Source organism: Alligator sinensis, unplaced genomic scaffold (genome assembly GCF_000455745.1).
Source record: "Alligator sinensis unplaced genomic scaffold, ASM45574v1 scaffold746_1, whole genome shotgun sequence".
Lineage (NCBI taxonomy): Eukaryota > Metazoa > Chordata > Crocodylia > Alligatoridae > Alligator > Alligator sinensis.
Window position 1 is genome coordinate 1,501,498 of NW_005841959.1, and position 20,746 is coordinate 1,522,243.

A 20,746-nucleotide genomic window follows, 5' to 3' on the forward strand; every position below is an offset into this window, starting at 1 on the left:
GAACACTGTGAATAGATCAAAAGTGGAGGAGAACAAGCACTCCTTAGTGTGCTCATCACAAAGTTGACTTATAGGGCACTTACATAAGTTTTCTTATGTATTTTCTTCATGATCTGGTCCCTGAACACACTCCATAGCCAAGACATAACACAAATTCATGGCTGCAGAGCATTTAAATAGCTGATCATACAAAAAATTAACCCTTGATAAATCAGCTGTTAGCTGCAGGTGCTCTAGAGCAGAGCACCTTAGAGAACTTCTGTTCAGGTTCCCTCCAGAGTTAATTTTCTAGAGGCACCTTTGCGGGGCTGGGCTGGTGCTTTTGATGGCAAGAACCAGCCTAGCCCCACTCCTGGGGCTGTCCCAGATAGGAGAGAGTCTCTTCTTTGTGCAGCAAGTGAGGGAGGGGAAGGGGAGCGCAGGTGGGGAAGGTACTTCTGCTTGGCAAAACTGACCTGGCAGCTGTGTGCTGCACCTGTCAGGGGGCTCAGCCAGAGGGTGGGAAAAGGGAGCCCCCCTGACTTGTGGGCCCCCCACCTCAAGCTGCCCCAGCTGGAGTACTAGGGGGAGCCAGTCTGGGCCTGTAAGGTAGAGTGGACTCCCTCCCCCTCTTCCCTCCACCGCCTGACCCTTTTGGCAGTGGCAGGAAACAGCTGCCACTTTGCTCTTTGCTGTAGCCAGAGCTTGGGGGGGGGGAGGATATGGGGGAGGCTGGGAAGAAGGGCAGTTCAGCACACTTCTGGGAGGCTGTGGGAGCACCCCCACCTGCTGGCCAGGGCTGGTACAGGAAGGGTCAAGCTCTTCTCCCACCCAACAGGTGCACATGCGTTGGGTTCAGTGGGCACTCTAACTCATGGTGCTCCATGTAAAGCACCTTGAGTTAAAGTGCCTCCCCTAAATGTCTGTAGGCACCCATAGATACCACTGCAAATGGATCTTCTCAAGGAGTCAAAACCATGCTCCTGAGAATCCAGTTAATGTTGCTTCCTTCAGAGAGAGAGAAAGTTCACTGAACTCTTATAATCTGAATAGGAAAACATCTTGGCTAGGATAGAATGTGGAGTGTTTCCTTGGTGAGAAGCAATTAGATGAAATTCTACTTTATTCTGTTTTGTGGTATTGCATATGCAAAGGAAGAATGGGCACAGTAAGAGGGTAAATACAGAGACATTATTAATGTGAAGTCACTTATACAGGGAAAGGATTAAGACAGTGGTTTTATACCTGCTGCCCCTGGTTCCACAGACAATGTCTAAAGGGTCTGTGAAAGATGGCTATGATCAATCAAAACTCTGTGAATACACACACAATTCAAAGGGGTCCACACCTCCAGTCAAAATTTCCCAAAAGGGTCTTCACCTCCATTTGAATTTTTTTAGGACTTCACAAATGATAAAAAGGTTGAAAACCACTGAATTAGGGCAAAGACAGAAATCCTGACCACAAAGTTAGGCATACAGACTAGATCTCCTTACTGCATGGGCTAGAGTGGATGACTGGAAAAAGTATGTTGTAGTTTTAAGGATAGAGTCAGATCCAAATCACTGTTGTAAGTGCCTCTTCTTAGATGTTAAACAACCTAGGAAAATAGATGCCTTGTCCCAGAAAGATAATTTAGATCAACAGGACCAAGCCCTAGTTTCCCTATACAGAGAACAGAAAGAGCTAAGTGCTTTCAAAGGGCAATCCAGAGTGTCGAGGTACTGAGGGAGGTGTCTAGAGCTAGCCAATAGGAAATGCTAGGAGAAGCAGTACATCTGAAATCCTGCCCTTTCATAAGGCTTTTTTGCCTAACTCAGGGCCTCCATAATCCTGCGATCTAGAGTGCAAAACATTGCTCCAACAGCACACTCTAGCAAAGAAGAACAATTGTTTTCTGCCTTTTTTATGGCAGCCTTTCAAATAGTTGAAAATTACTATTGTTCCCATTTCATTTCCTTTTCTCCAAACTAATCATGTGTCATTCTCTTAACCTCTTCTCCCATGGCTTGCTTTCTAACTCTATTATCATCTTTGTTTCTGATCTCTGAATCCTTTCCAGTTTCTCTACATCTTTCCTAAAATGCAGACCCTAGAACCACATGCAGTAATGCTACTGAGGTCTAACCAGAGCCAACTAGAGAGGTACTATCAGTTCCCATGTCTTACATACAATACACCTGTTAATGTAGCCCATATTTGCATTTATTTATTATATCTCTGGAACTGATGGATCATGTTGAGTACATGGTCCACCAAAATCTTCAGATCCTTCTCAGCAAAGCTACTGCCTAGGCAATTACTTCCTATACTGTATTTGTGCATTTGATTTTTTCTTTCCTACTTCTGTCTTCCTCAATTTTCATTCTGTTATCCATATCCTAATTATTTAGTTTATCAAGAACTACAGAGCTCCTGCAAAAAAGGTGGATGGCAATACTACCACCAGTAGTGTTCCTGAGTGAAAGTGCACTCTATGGAATCCCAGATTGCTTCCTAGGCACAATCAACTGTAGAAACAGGGAATGAACAACAGGCATGCAGTCTACCTGTCACCTGCCTACCCCAACTCTGAATTATATAAACTTTTTTAAAACCCATATTAGCCACAGGAAAAAATGGGATTAATTGTACATTATACAGTGTAAAATGAGATACAATCTCTGGAGTGCTTTGCCAAAACTGTGTTTGTTGACATGAACAGAATGGGCAATGTTTGCCCAAAGGAAGGGTGAAAAACTAAAGCTAAGTAAAGTGCCTTTTGGAAAAAGGTTTCCAATAGTTAAGATGCAGCATTTCAGACAGACAGGTAGTGACTGGGCAAGTATTCAGTAGGCAGCACAGAGCATCTACTTTCTATTTTGGAATAGAAGTTTCTTTTGATAGCCTGGAACACAGAAATATGATTTTTTCAACTCATTAAGGAAGCAAGCTAGTTGAGTCTTAACTGTTGGCTCAGTTTGACTTATCCATATGGGACTCAGCACATAAAAAGGTGAACAAAATCCTAACAGAATGCAGCAGCTGGTAAAAAGCCATTATATTGCAATTTTCATGAGGCTGACAGTAGGCCAAGAAACTACAAAATGGCAGAGAGTAGGAAAAACAGTTGTAACAGGTTGTACATTGTTGGTGATTATATTTTCAGTGGCAATGAAATCTATACTGAAATAAAGTAAATGAGAAGCTGGAAGGAGCAAGGCAACCTCAAGGAAGCTGAATTATGAAAAATGTAATGATTGCAGAGGAATTTAGTGGCAACTAGTTGCTATAGACTCATTTTGTGTAAGTTTTAACTATCAAAATCAAGGGCTTGGAGTTACCTAATAGTAGAATGTTACAGCTGAGGATTTAGCATTAAGTACTGCTTGATTTATGGTCTTATCAAGTGCTGTGTCACTGTAAATGTGAAATTGATGAGATAAAACATCCAAGCATTAAGGGGAAAACTGATAAAACACAAAAAGAATAAAGAATGCAGCAAATTTGGTTAACAAAGAGCATGCAGAGAATATAATTACACCACTTAAAAGGGATTGGGGGAAAACGACTCACTGCTTGGTCAGCTAATCTAGTGTAACTCTTTCATTCAGGGGTAAATTACTGCAGTTTAGCTTCCCTTGTGGCAGGTTAAGAGCAGACAGAGAAAACAATTACACCAGATTTAGTTGTACCAAGGTAAGCCTTCCACCAAGCACTTGCCCACACCCCTCACCAGTTGTTTAAAGTTGGGTAAATATTTGTCTGCACATATGCAAAGGAGGTATGAGAAGTGTGGGCATTTTGGTTTAATATGGAAAAGGAAATTATATAAATATTATGAAATACCTAAATACCTGCTAGACCTTTCTGGCAGCTCTGGTAAAGAATTAAAGAAACACAATAGAAACAATAATTCAAAGACTGATAAAAGGAAAGACTAAAAGCTGGAAAGCTAAGTAAAAAGAGGTAGCTTTGCTATGGGAAATAAAAAATGGTATGCAAGGACATTAAAAGAAAAAAGGAAAGAGAAACTTTTAACTAAGCAGGGGTAGTCTGAAAGCTGGAGGAGGGAAGAGATGGAAGAGGAAGGTCAGCAGGACTCAGAAATATCTCCACCACACATCTTTACTAAAGGTGTTCCTGTGCAACATATTGATATATTTAAGTTTTTAATAAAAAATATGTTTTGTTGCAAACTCTTAACAGTTGAGAAGATAATCAAATGAACCAAATGGAAGCAAAAGTAATGAGGAGTTAACACTGAAAACTAATAAGGACAGAGAAAAGTGTAATTTATTATATGGCCAATCATTTTTAGTATAAGCATTTGACATTCATCAACTACGGCTGCTGCTGAATGCAGTGGCAGACAGTGAGAGAGAGGCTGAGGAATACAGTGGAGGCTGTGGTTGTTATGAAGAATTGTGACGGTGAGATATGATTTTACACTTTTCCCACCAAAAACTGCAAGTCACCTGAAGATGGGATAGTGCCATGGGAAGAAGATCCATTCCTTTCCATAATTCCCAAACCCTTAATTGCTTCCAGAAAGTCAAAATCCCATATTTGACTCAGGCTAAGTACAGTGGTTCAAAAAACCGGAGGCAAAATAGATTCAATCTTCACAGTTTTTTCTAAGATGACTAGATTAAACCAGTAACAAACTGAGTTTACATTAAGTGTTTGGGAGGCCAAGACAGACAGAAGTCTGCAATGGCTGAGAACAGGAGCCTGGGGGTACTCATGTGCACTACCCTCATTGCTAGGCTGCCTAAGGCTGATGAACCCAGCTCAGTGGCAGCTCAGGCCTATTTGGCAGCTGGGGTCTGTGGGGTGCAGGGGGAAAACACCCATCAGGGGTCTTCCCCCTCACCATCAGCTCTGAGCTGGGCTGGGCTGGGCTCACCCCAACCCCTTCCCTTCTCTTCTCTTCCCCAGCCATCGTCTTTGACCAGGTGTTGCGGGGGGAAGGGATTGAGGGGGGAACGTATTTACTGTTCCACCCGTACTGCCCCCCCTCCCCAGCTGGGGTGTGTTCTGCACAGGAGGGAAGCACCCACCAGGGGGACTTTTCACCCTGATGCAGCTGGAGCCAGGGTAGCACCAGGCAGACCTGGGGTGGGGCAGGCTGGCATGGGGGTGTCGGAGGATAGTGCATTCCACCCTCTGCCCCCGCTGCCCCTCTTGGAGGTGACAGCTGAAGAAGGGATGGGGCTAGGGAGATCCCAACTGGGCTTGAGCTGCAGGGTGGGGGGGTGGAAGTGGAAAGCCCTCGCAGTGGGTGCTTTCCCATCTGTGCAGGGCAGATGTTGGCTGGGGGACCAATGTGGGGGAGGGGTTCTCACCCTCTGTTCCTACCACCCCTATTGGAGGCAGAGGGCTGGGGAAGGCACGGGGCTAAGGTGATCCCAGCCCAGCTCAAGTTGTGGGGGAAGGTGAAAAGCCCCCCAGTGGGTGCTTTCCTTCCCATGCCAGGCAGACCTTGCCTGCTTGGGTATGTTCACAGCCTGTCTCTCCCCTCCTCAGATGACTGAGGGGGTGGGTCTGAGCTAATCCCAGCCTGGCTGCAGGGGGGCAAGTGAAAAGCTCCCAAGTGTCGGCTTTCCCCTCCGCCCCAAGAACCCAGCTGTGGGAGTGAGTGCCAGGTGGGAGTGGGAAGCAGTACGGTCCCCCACTCTTGGAGGCTGAGGGTGGGGAGAGGGTAGGGCTGAGCTGATCCCTGACTGGCTCACTGGGCTTCAGGGGGGAGCAAAAAGCCCCCCACCACAGGGTCTTTTCCTCCCCTTGCGGTACAGCTCAGGGCTAGGAGTTTGGCGGTGGGGAAGGTCTGTTCCTCTGCCCCCAATTCCTCTGGACTGACAGACCCAGGCAAGAAGCAGACTGGGGAGCTAAGGCTTTAGTGACATGCGGCGGCAGGGCCAACCTGGCTGTGCTGGAGCAAACAGCACAGCCCACAGCTGCAAAGCATCCTGGGATGCTGGGGGACTGAGAGTTAACTTGAAATTAGGAAGGGATCTGGGACAGAAATTCCATAAACCATTTTAACTTATATCAGTTATGTCTGATACTACATCCAACCAGGTTTATCTTAAATCTGTTTCAGCCATTTTGAAAGTGGTCTATGTGCACTGAACTTCTGTTTTGTTACAGGCTTAAACCAGTTTCCAATTACTTAAACTGGTTTATTTGTAAACTCTGTCCCTAGCCTGAAAGACTTAACTGTTTCCAACTGTAAAAAAAACCCTCCAGCTTTCCTTTGACAAATATTCTTTACTGATATAAACATCTGCAAAATTAAAATTTAAGAGATCAGTGAACACGTTTGATATATGCTGCACTACTACATGTTATATTATCTGGTCTGACATTCCCCTCAATAACACCTCCACTTTGCTGCTGGCATTTGCTCCAGAGCAAGGTCTAATGCCTTGGTGAAAATAGGAATTAGGCAGCCTGTAGCTGGAAAGACACTGTTTGAGGTTGGTAGGCTGTCTATAAACAGAGATGGGCTTGTCCCCCAGGGCTACCTTCAGACTGTTGTCATTTTCCAGAAGGGGGTCCAGTTGTACCCCTTCATCAACAAAGACCGCATTATCACTGGACCAAATAACACAGATTATAACATCTTGAAGTCTGTTCAACTGCTCCTCTACCAAAGTTATGTATTCCATCACCTGCTTAGAGTGCCCCTCTGCTGTCTATATTGGACAGATGTCTTATGTGAAAGAATGAATGAACACTGATTTGACTTAAATTCCATGAAGATAGACAAGCCTGCGGTATAACACTTTAGCCTCCCTGGACATTTCATCACTAAACTCGGAGTACCTCCTCTTAGACCACAAAACCAACCTGAATGGGAAATTGCAGAACAATAAATCATTGATGGACAGAACTGTGTTAAGTATGGTTTAAAGCAGTGGTGCCCAGCCTTCTGGCCCCTTAGGCCAGATGAGTGGTGTGAGAGTTGGTCCACAAACTGGTTCCCACATGGTATTGTACACATCTGAAAGATTCAAATAGGAATCACATGGTCCAATGCTTTATTAAAGGTTTCAGGTGACCCTTATAATATCATGAAAAGCAATTTGGTTTATCATACCTGTACACATTTACTGTTTTGCTTTGTTTTTTTGAAATGGCATCCCCTGATGTTTTCTGTAGTATTCAGGGCAAATTTTGCTTCTTTTGTCCTTCCATTTAAATAACAAGAGTTATATAAATTGCTTAACGATTTTATCCTTTTACAATTGCGTTAAGATGGAATAAGGAAAAGCACAGAAATAAGAACTGTAAATAGCCATAGTCAATATTATTTATACTTACTTGATATAATAGGGCACTTTGTTTGGTGAGATTGCCCTCTCCCAGGGACCCTGGACAGAAGCTGTTAAAGCAAACAGACAAACAAACAAATAAATAAAAGACAGATGTGGAGGTCAAGTTCAAAGCAAACAGGAAAGACAACATTAATCTTCAGAATTACAATTTTACACTCGGCCACACTGATATGGGTCTGTTTGCTCAGTTGCCCATGAAGGCAGGAAGGATTAACCTGCTGTTCTGAAATTTCTGTCCTAATCTGAGTGAAATTGAACTCATTCAGCTGCAAAGATAAATGCAAAAACCTCCTTGACAGCTAAACTTAAAGAAGAGATAAGAAGCTGAACAAGCAGCCTATCTGTTTTATTGGTGTGTTCTTTTATGGGGTTCCGCTTGCTAATGCTTTCTGTGCTTTCTGCTGTTTTTTCTTCCGTTTCCTAGTTGATCCACTGTTTTCAACTCTCTAGGAACAAAATTACACCCTTGTTTATGCTCTATTTTGAATGAGGCTCAACTAAGACACTTACCAGCCCAGTGTGTTGTTTATTTTCTTGTTTATTTGTTTTAAATAGAGACCAATTTCATTTTTATTTCCTACATTATTAAATGTGCATGTGTTTTATTGGCTTTCAATAATGGCAAGCAGTGGAGAAATACCAGCATGATCACACAAAAGTGTTAAAACCAAAAGAGAATAGCACTACATAATAGCAATTCTCTCAACCTAGACTAGCAGAGCGTTAAAAACCAACATCAGCTTACAGTAGAGGGGAAGTCTTTTATAGCAAAATTTTTTTTTTTTAAATAAAAAAAGACTATGGCAAGACATAATTTCAAATAATGAAAATTCATTATCCAATAACCATTGCCATGTGGTCTGAGCTTTAATCTAAAAGTTGGAACAACTCATAGATGTTAGACTCAGTATTATTTTTTACATCTCTGTTTGATGGTGTATCCCCTTTCTTTACACATAAGACCTTCTGGGCCATGTGACCATCCTATGATGATCCATGCTGTTTGTCTAGGAAAGTTATGGTTACCTGGACCCAAAACATAGCTAACTGTTTGGTTCAGCACTTTTATCCCTGATTATACCATCACACTGCTAACAGGCACATGCTTTCATTTTGATGTATATGTTTAAAGAATGCCTATTCAAAACTATAGGGGCTTTAGCAGATTTAAAATAAAGATGAAAAATAATCTACACTTCACATAACTGCAGAAGTTACCCAGCGAAATAAAACCACACCATCCACCACCAATGCACCAACCTTCTGTGTCTCACCGCACACAAGGAACTCAATAAAAAAAAGAACACTAATGAAACAAGTTAAAGGTTCTAAAATCTACTTAAAAATAGTTACATGGAATTAGAGCATCATTACATGACTGCAAATAAATGGATAAAGAGGAGGGATTTAAAAGAAGGCCAGAAGGTTTTATGGAACTCAAGATGAGGGAGACAACAATCAGATGGATGGACAGCGTGAGAGAACTTGTGACAGTCTGAAAAGGAGAATGACAGGCAACCAAATAGGAGATATAGATTAGAGCAGAGGGCAAAGAGTTTGGAATAGACTTAGATGGCCCTGAGAAAATAGTGAAGAAGAATTTGGGGGTGAGAGAGGGGAGGATGGTAGAAGGGGGAGGGAACGAGCAGATAGGAAGGAAAATGAATTTGGCGAAAACAGTTTAGATAAATTGAAGAGTTATGGCACAGCTCCATCAGTACACACCTTTCCAGAGCCATCACTCATTCTCCTTGCACTCCACAGCATCTGCAGAAAAAATTATGGATGCCTTTTCCATGGATGGAGAAAGAGTTTGATGCATTCTCTTCCTATTACGTACTTTCATATTGTTTGCCTATTAGACATACCCAGTTAATATAAATGCTTGGTGCAGATAGCATGGTGCAGTTGAGAAACTGCACACACTGAATGTTGAGGGTAAAACACTTCCTCAAACACAGTGCCCATCCTGCACTTGGAATGGTTGACTTTTGCCATCCTTATTTATGTTGAGTAGCATGTTAGTGCAGAAGAATCGCATTACTTTCAAGTTGCATGAAATCAGGCAGTAATCACTGTGAATATGGAAAGTAGAATTTGGATATCAGTGAAGTTGGCTCCTGCAGAAAGTATCATGTGATCATGCATTTGAAATGCATAACGTATATTTACATAGAAAGTAAAGCTCCAGCATATATATGTATACATATTTGCATACACATATGATTAAGCATATTTATACATTGCAGTATATTATTTAGACTGTAAATTCTTTATAGCAAGGATCATCCTTTTATTTTGTGTTTGCATACATTTTAACACAAAAGTCTACATTTTTGGCCTAACACTATGGTTCAGAGATGCTTTGCTGTTTGTGATGGCAGGAGTAATGGTGAAAGTAGCAATAACAATATTAATAGTAATATGATATTTGCCAACTTCCCAATATCTACAGCATAAATTAATGTTAAAGCATAGAGCATTTTTCAATTCACTTGGCTTCAAAAAGCATCCAAAGCTAATAATGCAAAATGCCTTGTACTATCTATAAATATGAATTAGTAGAATATAATTCTTCTTACCTCACATATTTGTGTTGCAAATTATCTCTCTTAGACAATGTTAGTTTTTAATTTTCCTATCTAAGGCTAATGGATGGTATATAAACTGGTTTTAAAATATTTTGTTTACTGAGCCAGTATTTTCAAGGATTTAAAGATATTCCAAAACTACATTAATCTGAGGAGTCAAGTTACCTTTTAGGGAATAACAGCGCATTAAAATAATAACAACCCCCCGACCCCAAATCACCCATTACAAATTACTTCCCTTTTCCCTCCTGCTATCATAAAGGCTAGTAAGCTACTACACCAAACCAAACCAAACCAAACCTTAGCTTTCATAATGGCAATACCTCTTAACTACATTCCATAAAAATGAAAGCAAATTCTAGTGATTTGTTTACTGAATACGTTAAGATTAGGATGAGTTTGCTACAACCGATCTGGAAGGGGAGTGTTTTTCCTTCATAGCAGAATTAATCTGGGCAACAGTTCTGCAGTGGTAACTTATTATCCTAGAATCTTTCATATGATAGTATTCTTGATCCATTAAAATACACAAAACAAAACAACAGCAACAAAAGGAAACCAAGAGCAGATAGTCTGCTTTCATCAAAACTAAGTGCTTTAGAAATAACAAACAATTCTATGATGTTCTGCATAATTGGATTTAGTGCTCCTTCAAGAGATTTTTGTGAGGCTGTCTGTAATATGGTTTTTGCTTTCCTGGATGATTCCAGTCTTGCATAAATTTGCGTTGACAAAATATGTGGTACCTTTTACAACTGTGCTGTGAGAATAATCATCACATTTCTGGCATAAGCCCAAACGTTAAGAACAGCTGTTTCTTATCTCTGAGTACCAGTAGAGGTTTGCCATCCTTCACAAAGCCAGTGTAGGTAATGGACATATATCTTTAATTCCTGGTAAGACTAGTTTAGTACTCTATGAAAGGAGACTTTCTGGAAAATGATTTTTATATGACATGATAGCTTCCCTGTGTATTAGTGGTACCCAAGAAATAGAGATTTCCCTATTTGCAAAGTGCAATTCAGAAGTGCTTTATTGTTCTAGTTCTACATAGTGTAAGAACCCATTATCATACACACCAGCTATCTGCAATGTTGACTACTGAAATTACATAGCACGGCAAAAATGATTTTTTAAAGTGGATTTAAATCTTCCTGCAGTCCATTAGCTTTGCTACATGTTAGTAATCATTTTAACGGTTGCCTCTTTTCAGTTTTATTTTTCTTCCTGTGATGTACTAAAATCTAAAACCTACCTTGTCTGTTATTGTTCAACTTAAGTGAACATAGCCCATGCTGGTCAGCTTAAGCATTTTCAGAATGCATATTCTAAAAACAGCGTTCTGGGCTTCTGTGCAGCAATATTTTAATCTATGCAGGGGTCTGACTAGAAAGTTATATACGATGATGGCATCATTTTTAGCTGTGTAATAAATGCAATTCAAAAATAACCTCATAAATATTCAGTGTAGCTATACCACTAAGAAAATAATATATGAAAGTCATGTAAATTTACAAAAGGTTAACTGTGCCCCTAAATAGTCTGTACCAAGCTCAGTTCAAACCAATCTAATATAAATACATGCAAAAACTATTCTCACAGACCATGCTGTTAAGAAAGTCCACCCTCACATCCACCCTGACATGGCCTCAATTTAAGTTTTCAATTCTAAGTACAGAGAAAATCATTGGCATCTGTTATCTCACAGAAGTAGTTATGGGTAACAGCAATTTTGATGGAAAACATACCATGCCTCACTTCATCCTACCATGTGATTTCCAGGCTGTTTTCCTTTCTAACTTTCATTTAAGTTACCTCCATACAAAGCTTGGGTCTGGACTTACACATATACTCTGAGTCAAGACTGGTGATGTTCACCATTTAGCCATTCTAGCTACATTTTAGCAAAGTTCATAATATGCACCTAATTTTAAGTATATAATTTTAAGTTGGAGTCAATGAAACTATTATAAATAACAGAAGTTGGAGTCAATGAAACTAGTAGTAGTACTGTACTGAAAGGAAAACTGTACTACTGCTACTACTAGTTTCATTGACTCCAACTTCTGTTATTCTTTTACTGAGGATAAATTATTAATAATTATTATTTTGTTCAAATATGCAGCTACTAATTTTTTTTAATCTCACACCTCTTTTAATACTAGTTTAATCATTTGCTTAGTTATCATATTTGTGGCTTCCAGTAAAGCCTGATAGGGTGCAAACAGAAGTGACAATTTTTGCCCAATCTGGCCACAGTAAGCAATTTATAGCTGTGACCTAACAAAAGTGCACAGCTACAGACAGCTTCTAAAATGGCCGATCAGGTTAAAATCTGACCCAGCATTGCATAAGGTATCATATAAAGATGTTTCAAAGTGGAGTGTCTTTTATAACTTGTGCCTACAGAGCTCCCAGCTGGCTGCTGTTTTCAGAATGGGAGGGGTGAAAGGGAAAGGAGGAAGTTCAGTCTGGGGGCGGGGGGAGGGGGAGGTTCAGCCTCCACTGGAGGGTGGGGCAGGTATTTTGGAGCCCCTACTCCCCAAGGTAGTGGGGGCTCCAATTCACCCACCCCACCCTTCAGCACCAGCTGAGAAGTCCCAAGAACAAGCTCCTTCCACTACTCTCATTCTGAAAACAGTAAGCCCTGGCAGAGAGCCCTGGCCACTGCCAGGGGAAACAGGATGCATGCCCCTAGCCCACAGCTAGATTCTCCTCCCCCCTGGAAGGGTGGGGCAGGTATTTTGGAGCCCCTACTCCCCAAGGTAGTGGGGGCTCCAATTCACCCACCCCACCCTTCAGCACCAGCTGAGAAGTCCCAAGAACAAGCTCCTTCCACTACTCTCATTCTGAAAACAGTAAGCCCTGGCAGAGAGCCCTGGCCACTGCCAGGGGAAACAGGATGCATGCCCCTAGCCCACAGCTAGATTCTCCTCCCCCCTGGAACCAACAATGAACTTCTGTTTGGTCTGGGGTAACGCTGTAACTCAAAATGCTTTGCAGAAATTGTTCTGAGTTACAGCTGTTCTGCTGGGCCTAGCTGGGCAGTTCCATACCCTGGGCAGCAGCGGTGCACAGGGTAGTGTTTGTGGCTCGGTCACTGCAGCATTGACAGCAACTGCTATTTTTTGCACACCTGCCCCAAAACTGGAACCCTCCCTTAGTTATGCTACCATTTTCAGGTAAGTAAATTACAAACTCATGTGTGTGTACAGCTGCCTTGTCCTTTCAGTTTTTATAAATGGATGAACTAAGCACAATGAAATGTACTCTTGATTATATCGTTAGAAACAAGCTACTCTTAGTCTATATGGATGTTAAAATGTTCCTATGGTACCTTTCTTCATGGTGCACTGAATCAAAATTTCCCTTCTCTGATCAGTTATAGCAAGCTATATTAAAGGCTAGTTACCATATGTAAGAGCTGCATGTCAATGGTACATGGTTGTATAATTTGTGACGTTTTTGGGGGATCCTTGCAGTGAAAGGTAGGGCATTCCTATAAAATATGATTTACAGATGGCTTATTTCAGTATTATGTGCATTTGTCATCGAGATAAGTTATGCTGTGGAGCAATCTGATCCGGTGTTTAATGCCTCACTGTATAATTAAGAAACTGATGTCAGGATATATTGACTAAATGATTTAAAAGTTACGGGAAACAATGATCAATCCACACCTGTCTTTCACAAAAAGTGCGCTTTGTGGGGCTATTTTGCTCCCAGCTCTGAACCCATATGGTTGTATATGTGGGGAGAATGTCAGGAACTTAAGTGAGGTGTCCAGTTAAATTCCAGTCTGATTTCTACAACTGCTAAATCCAAGTAAAAACTCATTTCTTCTCTGTCTGCACCAACATACAACACAATGTTTTAATATTACTCCTTATGCTTTTGAAGACAGACTGATTATCCATAAAAGATCTCAGCATATGAAAAGGGACAACATTACAGTGAGTTGCTCCAGAATAATTTTAAATGAGGTCTTCCATGTCTGCAATAACTGCTGAAGTCTTTTTATGGCCAACTTGTAAGATAATGTTTCTCACCAATAACACTCAGCCATGTATTGCTGCCATGTAGGCAACACACTCATTGGTCACATTACAAATGGTAAACAACATTTGCAGAAATTTCCAGAAATCACTTGTTCCTCAAAAGCAAAAAATCAATCTAATGCTTACTTTGTCACAGATGCCACAGTTATACAGATCAACAACAAAACATGAAACTACTTTGTGTAAAAAGGATACTGTGTCAGCTAGACAACTACCGTATCTATTGTTCAGTTTCATGTATCCCAATTTAGAAAAGTTTGTAAATTACTAACAAGTCTAATAATCAATGTCCATTGTACTCAACCTATTAGAAAGAAAATCTCTAAAATTGCTTTATTGCATTGAATCAATTGTGTTTTTTGTGCAGAGAGAGAAAGACAATTAAAAACAATATCTCTCTGATAAACATTTCAAGTCTTATAGAGCCAAACATAACATGAGTTCTGACATACAGAAAATAGCCCCATTGCTTTGTACGCCTAATATTTCAAAACATAAGGAATATGCTTTAAAATGAGCACAAGTTATAGCTAGTGACAACTCTGGCATGCTATTAACTGCTTCACTGCTAAACTCTGTTGCAGCATAGTGGTTTTTCAGTGCCAGCATTTCAAAGGTGTTTCAGTAAAGATATAACAGATACAGGAGGCAATATCTAGGGCAATTTTTATCTCAGTAATGCAGCAGGCAACAAAACCCCCCATGTTTTGTGCACATAATACTTATCTAACAGCAAAGAACAGATCGTGAGTATCTGTGATGTACTCAGTAAACCTGTTACCATCAGAGACTAAAACAAATGACTCTACTAATAATGCTGTTACCAAACACTGAGACCATTTTACCAAAAACAGAAACTGCTTTAAAATAAATAATAGGCAATATATTTTTAGAGATGTGCCAAATGAAATCTAGTGATGTAGGGGAAATATCTATTTTTCAGCAAATATTTTCATTGTCTGTACATTTTTTTAAACGGACAACTTCCTCCATCATCAAAACTTATTAACACCATGACAAATAAGGCTGGGGGAAGGGGGGGGAACCCCCCAGACTTTCATGTGAGCAGAACTGCTGAAATTTATCATTTTGTCCAGAAATCTGAATGCTACTGCTTTTACGCTGCAAAATATTATTTGCAGGAGGGACAGCTTGCATAACACTAACATTGTGTAAATTCTAATTCATCATGAATCAAATTTATCAATATGCTCTGCACAGCTGTACTGCAGTCAACCTCTTTCAGAGAGGGAAATGTAAAGGAACATTAAAAAGCAGCAAACAGCAGGACTGATCATTTAGATGACATGCTGCCTCTTGAACCATAGAATGCAGGTCTATTAATTTTCTCCAAAAACACCTGCGCTATGTCAACGCTAGCATTTTTCTTAAAATTACCAGCAGCCAATTTATCCCTACTCTTGTTATTACAAGTAAATTTGCATTAGTAGTAATGCAGTGGTGGGACATTTTAAGAGAGATGGTAGACACAGTGCATGTGCATACAACACCATTCCTTTTAACTTTTAACATGCTTTACTCATTAAGCAGGTCTTGAACTTAAAATTGCTGCCCACTGCTGCCGCTAAATCATTTTTCCTTTGATGATGATAGTAGTAATGGCAAGAGCTGTGAAGTGAAACATCCAATAAAGATTACTTTTTATTCTCAGTACTTTTACAATTTCCTTTCTTTTTCTTCTCTTTTTGTATGTGAAGTTGGTTTTCTTTAAAAAGTTCAGGATTGGAAGCCCTGGAGAATGAAATCTCCTACTGAATGCTGCCCTGTTGGTTCAAATCCTACTTGCAGACTAAGGATAGTGGATTTTGCTCCTTTCAAATCCCACATAGTTTACTCCCATATAATTTAGTAGTCAGCTTTGTGTGGCTAAACTGAAAATTACTTGCATGCAGTAAAATGTTGCCATCCAGAGTTTCAAAAGGATTGTAAGACTAAGAGCTGAAGTAACATGCAGTTTAAAACAGAGTAGAATAACAGGTAGTTCAGAATAAAGGCAATGGCATGTTGTGTTTCAATAGTAACCTGATCATTGCAGGGGACAGGAAAAGATTCTCCTGCCCCCAGTTTACAGTCCTGAACAATTGATTGCAAGCACACTATGAAACTAGTTCCTAACTGTGTTGTGTGCTCTATAAACAGACAAAAGAAGGAAGCCCTACACAGATTACATTCTAAAAATGGGTGGACTTAACTGTGTCAAATCCCATAAACAGTGCAGCCCAAAGTTATGCTTGTGTATCATGCACCTCACACTTTTAAGAGGGAGTACCTTTAGGGCTGACAAAAATAGCTCAGCTTCTATGCCCAGCTCAATCTTTAGCTGCTGCTTTAAGACTTCTGATAATGGGGTCAAATCAAATAGGGCCCAATTTTTCACTGGAGACTACCATCAGGCGAGTATTACTATTTCAAAAGGTACTTGATCAGGCTACTGATGCCAAAACTGTCAACAACCGGGACGATTTTTGTTGAATGCAAATAATTTACATGAGAGCCAAAATTGAGACAGTGGAAAGTGACTAAGCAAATACTTTGTTTTGCAGTTTATGAGCTGTCAGCTTTGTCAGGCAGAAGGAGCAAGAAAGTAGTGAGGGGAAAAGAAGGCATTTTAGCACTTGAAGTTTAAACAGCAGAACCTAAGTGTTGCTATACACCATCCAGAGAACCCTGGCCTGTTTCCAAAGGCTAAACATAAGAGAGATTTTAGTTTTGAAATCTTAATAAACCAAAGACATCTGAGGCCACTATGTATCTACTTCTGAATGTTAACAAATAATTCTAATGGTAATTACAAATTTCTATTTTTATAGAATACTGGTATGTTAAACTAAAAAATAATTTGAGAAAATTGGTCCTGATCTCTACAGCTAATTAAAAAATAAAAAGGTCACTATATACAGAAAGGAAAAATGTCACTTTATTTCTCTATTTTGAATATCAAAATCACAGCTAGGTACATCCATTTAATGTTTAAGTCATAGAAATCCTACAAGCCAGAAAAGTCTGGACAGATGTAAACAAGCCTTTTAAACCTGCAGACTTAAATGTTTTTCCTTTATCCAAATATTGATTGGCTCCCCTTATCTTGAAAAAATCTGAGATCATGTCTAAACAGCTGATATTTTAGAACTACAGACTGAATCAGCACTTCTGAGCAAGGATAACTAACTCATGTTCTCCAAAACAAGTTTGGTAATTGCCAGTTTTATCTGTGTATTATTTTCACTGAGTCACTTTGTCGACACAGTATTCTTGATAACAGCTGGTCTCCTACTGGGATCAGGCTGTAAATTACAAGTTCTGCCTGTATCTTTAAAAGTTGTAACACCTTCTATTTTTTACTGATCACAAGTGGTGCATGTCAATGAGCAACAGCATTAAAAACCAAGATTGATGGCAGACTGGTTTAACACTGTGAGCCACATTAAAAACATCCTGACAACTCTCCTACCTCTCACTTATTGTATCTCAAGAAGTAATAACCATTCCTACAAGTACAGATGGGTCCTCCAACAAGAGACAATGAATCCTATCCTAGTCTCTGTAAAAGGCAGCATCACAGATCAAAACAAAAGAGAAGTCAACAAAGTACCATTTTTACAGTCCTCAGCAGTGACTCAAAATTTGAAATCATTCGCACCTACTGCAGGACTGCAGGTCCTCTTTTTCATAAATAAATTATTGTGTTTAGTCATCAAATTAAGTACAAGAATGCTTTGGGCCAGAAGAAATTTCTAAGTGATGCTTTTAGTCAAATGTTTACTAAGTTTGCAAAGGGAATTTTTTTAAAATGTGCTTAATTAAAAAAAAAAAATTGTGATTTTTTTCACGCAATAATTTGGTATGCCTACACTGCCTCCAGACTGTACTAGGGAGAGCCACATGGAAAGACAGCACATATGTTCCATGTGTACCAGGCTTCAAAATAAATATAGCCACCCTAGAATACATACCAATAAGATCACTATCTAGGGTATATTTCCTGCTACACCCCTAAACCTTTTTTAAGGGTAGCTACATTCAGAAGCAGATCCAGGATTTTTCAACAGGGGGTACAAGAGCATTGGAGGGGTGGCTGTACCCCCCTCCAAGGCTATTCTCCCTGGCACTGGGACAGGCAGCCCATGCCTCAGGAGCAGCCGTTCCCAAAGCAGGTAAGAATTAATCCCTTTCCCTTACAGCTCAAAGGTACTTCTCTCCTCCCTTCCCACCCCCACCAACGTGCTGTTGACATTATTGCTGCTCTCTCAGGACATGAGGACTAGGCTCAGCCTGGGGCATTTGCAGCAATACCGGTGTAAAGCAGGCAGATTTCCCCTCCTTGTGCCTGCTCCTGGGCTGGCAGGGAACCCTAAAGGGACCAAGCAGGAAGCGGGGGCCCTCCTGCCACTGCTGCTGTCCCAGGCTGAGCCCAGTCCCTGAAACAGGACAAGGGCAGCAGCAGGAAGGGGTCAGGGGAAGGTAGGGGAGAGGGAGGGAAGCAAGCATGCTTCTGAGCATGGAAGGGAAGGCAAGGGGGGAATTCTTACTTTCCTGAGGACTTAAAAAGTCCCCGGCTGCTTTTCCTGCTATACAGTCAGAAACAGGGGTGCAGCCATACCACTGTACTCACTCTAGATCTGCCTCTGGTTACATTACATCCCTTGCAGGGTGCAGCACTTGTGGAACAGGCATGCTGTGCTTCACTGAGGCCGTGGCTACTACAAATCTTTGCTGATGTGGATGTGAGTTTTCCCTAATCAGAGTCTTCACAAACTAAAAACATCACCAATACACACACTGACACAATAACATGGACACTGGCCACTGCTGACATTTATCAAGCTCTATCTCAACAGCTACTTTTATTAAGTTTGACAATCTTAATCCTCTAGCTCCAATCTTTTAAAAACCAAGGGGCCAGAAGAGGCAAAAGGAAGCCTGGGGCTGAGGAGATGGGGTTCTGTAGGAGTTCAGAGAGGTCTGTGAACGATGATAAAGGAGGCAGGCAGAATGAACTGAGCTTAAGGGGCTGAGCAGTGTGTTCAGTGCTGAGGTCAAAGGGGAAAGAGTGAGAGCTCATGTTAGACTGAAATTCTTGGATGTACTAGGGGAGAGCCCAGAGCATCTGTTCCAAGGCACAGGTCTAAATTGCTCATCTGGCACTGCTTCCTTTATTCACTGCCATGGAGAGATCCTCTAAATCCCTCTGTCATGGAGGCCACATGCCCTCCCAATCACAGACTACTGTGGCCTTGTCTAGTCTCTGAGATAATCCCCTCCCCGCAAAGCTAGCCCAGTGCATGGCTTCTATAGCAGAGGTGGGGAGAAAGCCTGGCTCCTTAGACCTTTCAGTTCCCAATCCTCCCTTGCTGCTCTGTGCTTCTGACTTAGAGATCTAGCATCTGGTTCAGCTCCTGGGAGAGGGACTTTATCTCACTGGGAAAAACAAGTGCAACCCAAAGTTCCAAGCAAAAAGCAAACATCTCTTCAATGACAATATTTATTGCAATGAAGGCCAGAGAACAAGATGACTCTGCCCCCTCCAAAGGGTTAAGCAATTTCTGTCCACAATCCAGCTCACGCATCCCAGAGTGCCATCAAGTTAATTTCTAAGGTCTGCCAGTATAGTAAGTGTGAGAGGAGTGAAACATGGCTGGTGCCACACAGAGTCTGGGATGTGGCTGGCAAAAAAAATCAAACAAAAAACAACACCCCTCCCTCCCCAGCAGACATGCTGATCTTTCCTTCTCTTAAGTGTTATTACTGCATTTAGACTGACTCTGTCTGGCTCCACTTGCTTTCACTGTGCTGCAAGACCCTTGTAAAAACTATGAATTCACCCCTGATTTGACTCACGCCTTCACTGGGAGGCATCCCAATTCTTGAGATGTTTGTTCCCAGAAGTACAGCAGTGAAAACAATGCTTGGAGGAATGACTGTGCTTCTCACAGCACTCGCTAGCTAAGACTCTGATGTCATTTCTCCCTAAAGACTTGCTCTCTAGCAATGGTGCTACTGGAAAAGAGGCACTACTGGCTTCTTAAGTGCTAAGTGCACAGTGCTGAGTAGAGCAGGACTGGTGAAGGTCTGTACAGCTTCAAATTGCTGAATAATACTGCTCAGGATGAATTCTGTAAATATTTGTGAGGCAAGGATTTTTTTGGAATGAGGTATTTTATTGGACCAACTGCATGGTTGGACTAAAGTTAGGTAACTGAATGAAGAATGCCTTGTACAAGAAAGCTAACTTTGGTCCAACTATGCAATCGGTCCAATAAAAGCTCTCTCTCCAAAAATAATCCTTGCCTCGCAAATATTTACAGAATTCTTCCTGAGCATTATTATTCAGCAATTTTAAATTGGAAAGACCTCCCCTAAAAATCATCCTCAAAAAATCCTGGCATTGTTGCTCTACAACATCACTCTAACACTACTGTAAATATCCATGATGTTTCTGAAGGAATTTGAAAGAAATAAAATTGCCCATTAGCTATAACTACTTATGTGCACATGTGAGACCACACCACTGAAGTCCTATCCATTTTCAATAAAATTGTAACCTGTCAAACCTGCTTCCTAATAAAATCTCCTGCTTTATAGGGTAATTCTCTTCTGGTGGTGGAGAGTATCATGTTCTGTGGCTTTCCTACTCTATACCTGCACCCAGTCTAGTAAGGGAAAAAGGAATGGAATGTGACTAGAGCATCTCAGTGCCACCTATTCTCTGAGACAGGGCTGGCTTAATGCTGTACACAGCCCTAAATTCACCTCATTTACAGTAATAACCAGCGCA

At 41.0% G+C, this 20,746-nt stretch overlaps 1 protein-coding gene across 8 annotated transcripts in view; it reads right to left on the reverse strand.

The window, feature by feature from the left end:
* DMD (dystrophin) overlaps positions 1-20,746 on the reverse strand; it is a 1,961,037-nt gene that overhangs the window by 156,430 nt on the left and 1,783,861 nt on the right. For all 8 annotated transcript variants that reach the window (XM_025200207.1, XM_014518487.2, XM_025200208.1 and 5 more), the window contains one exon: positions 7,288-7,348. In XM_025200207.1, the coding sequence (XP_025055992.1) occupies positions 7,288-7,348 (61 nt within the window). The remainder of the gene's footprint in view (positions 1-7,287; positions 7,349-20,746) is intronic.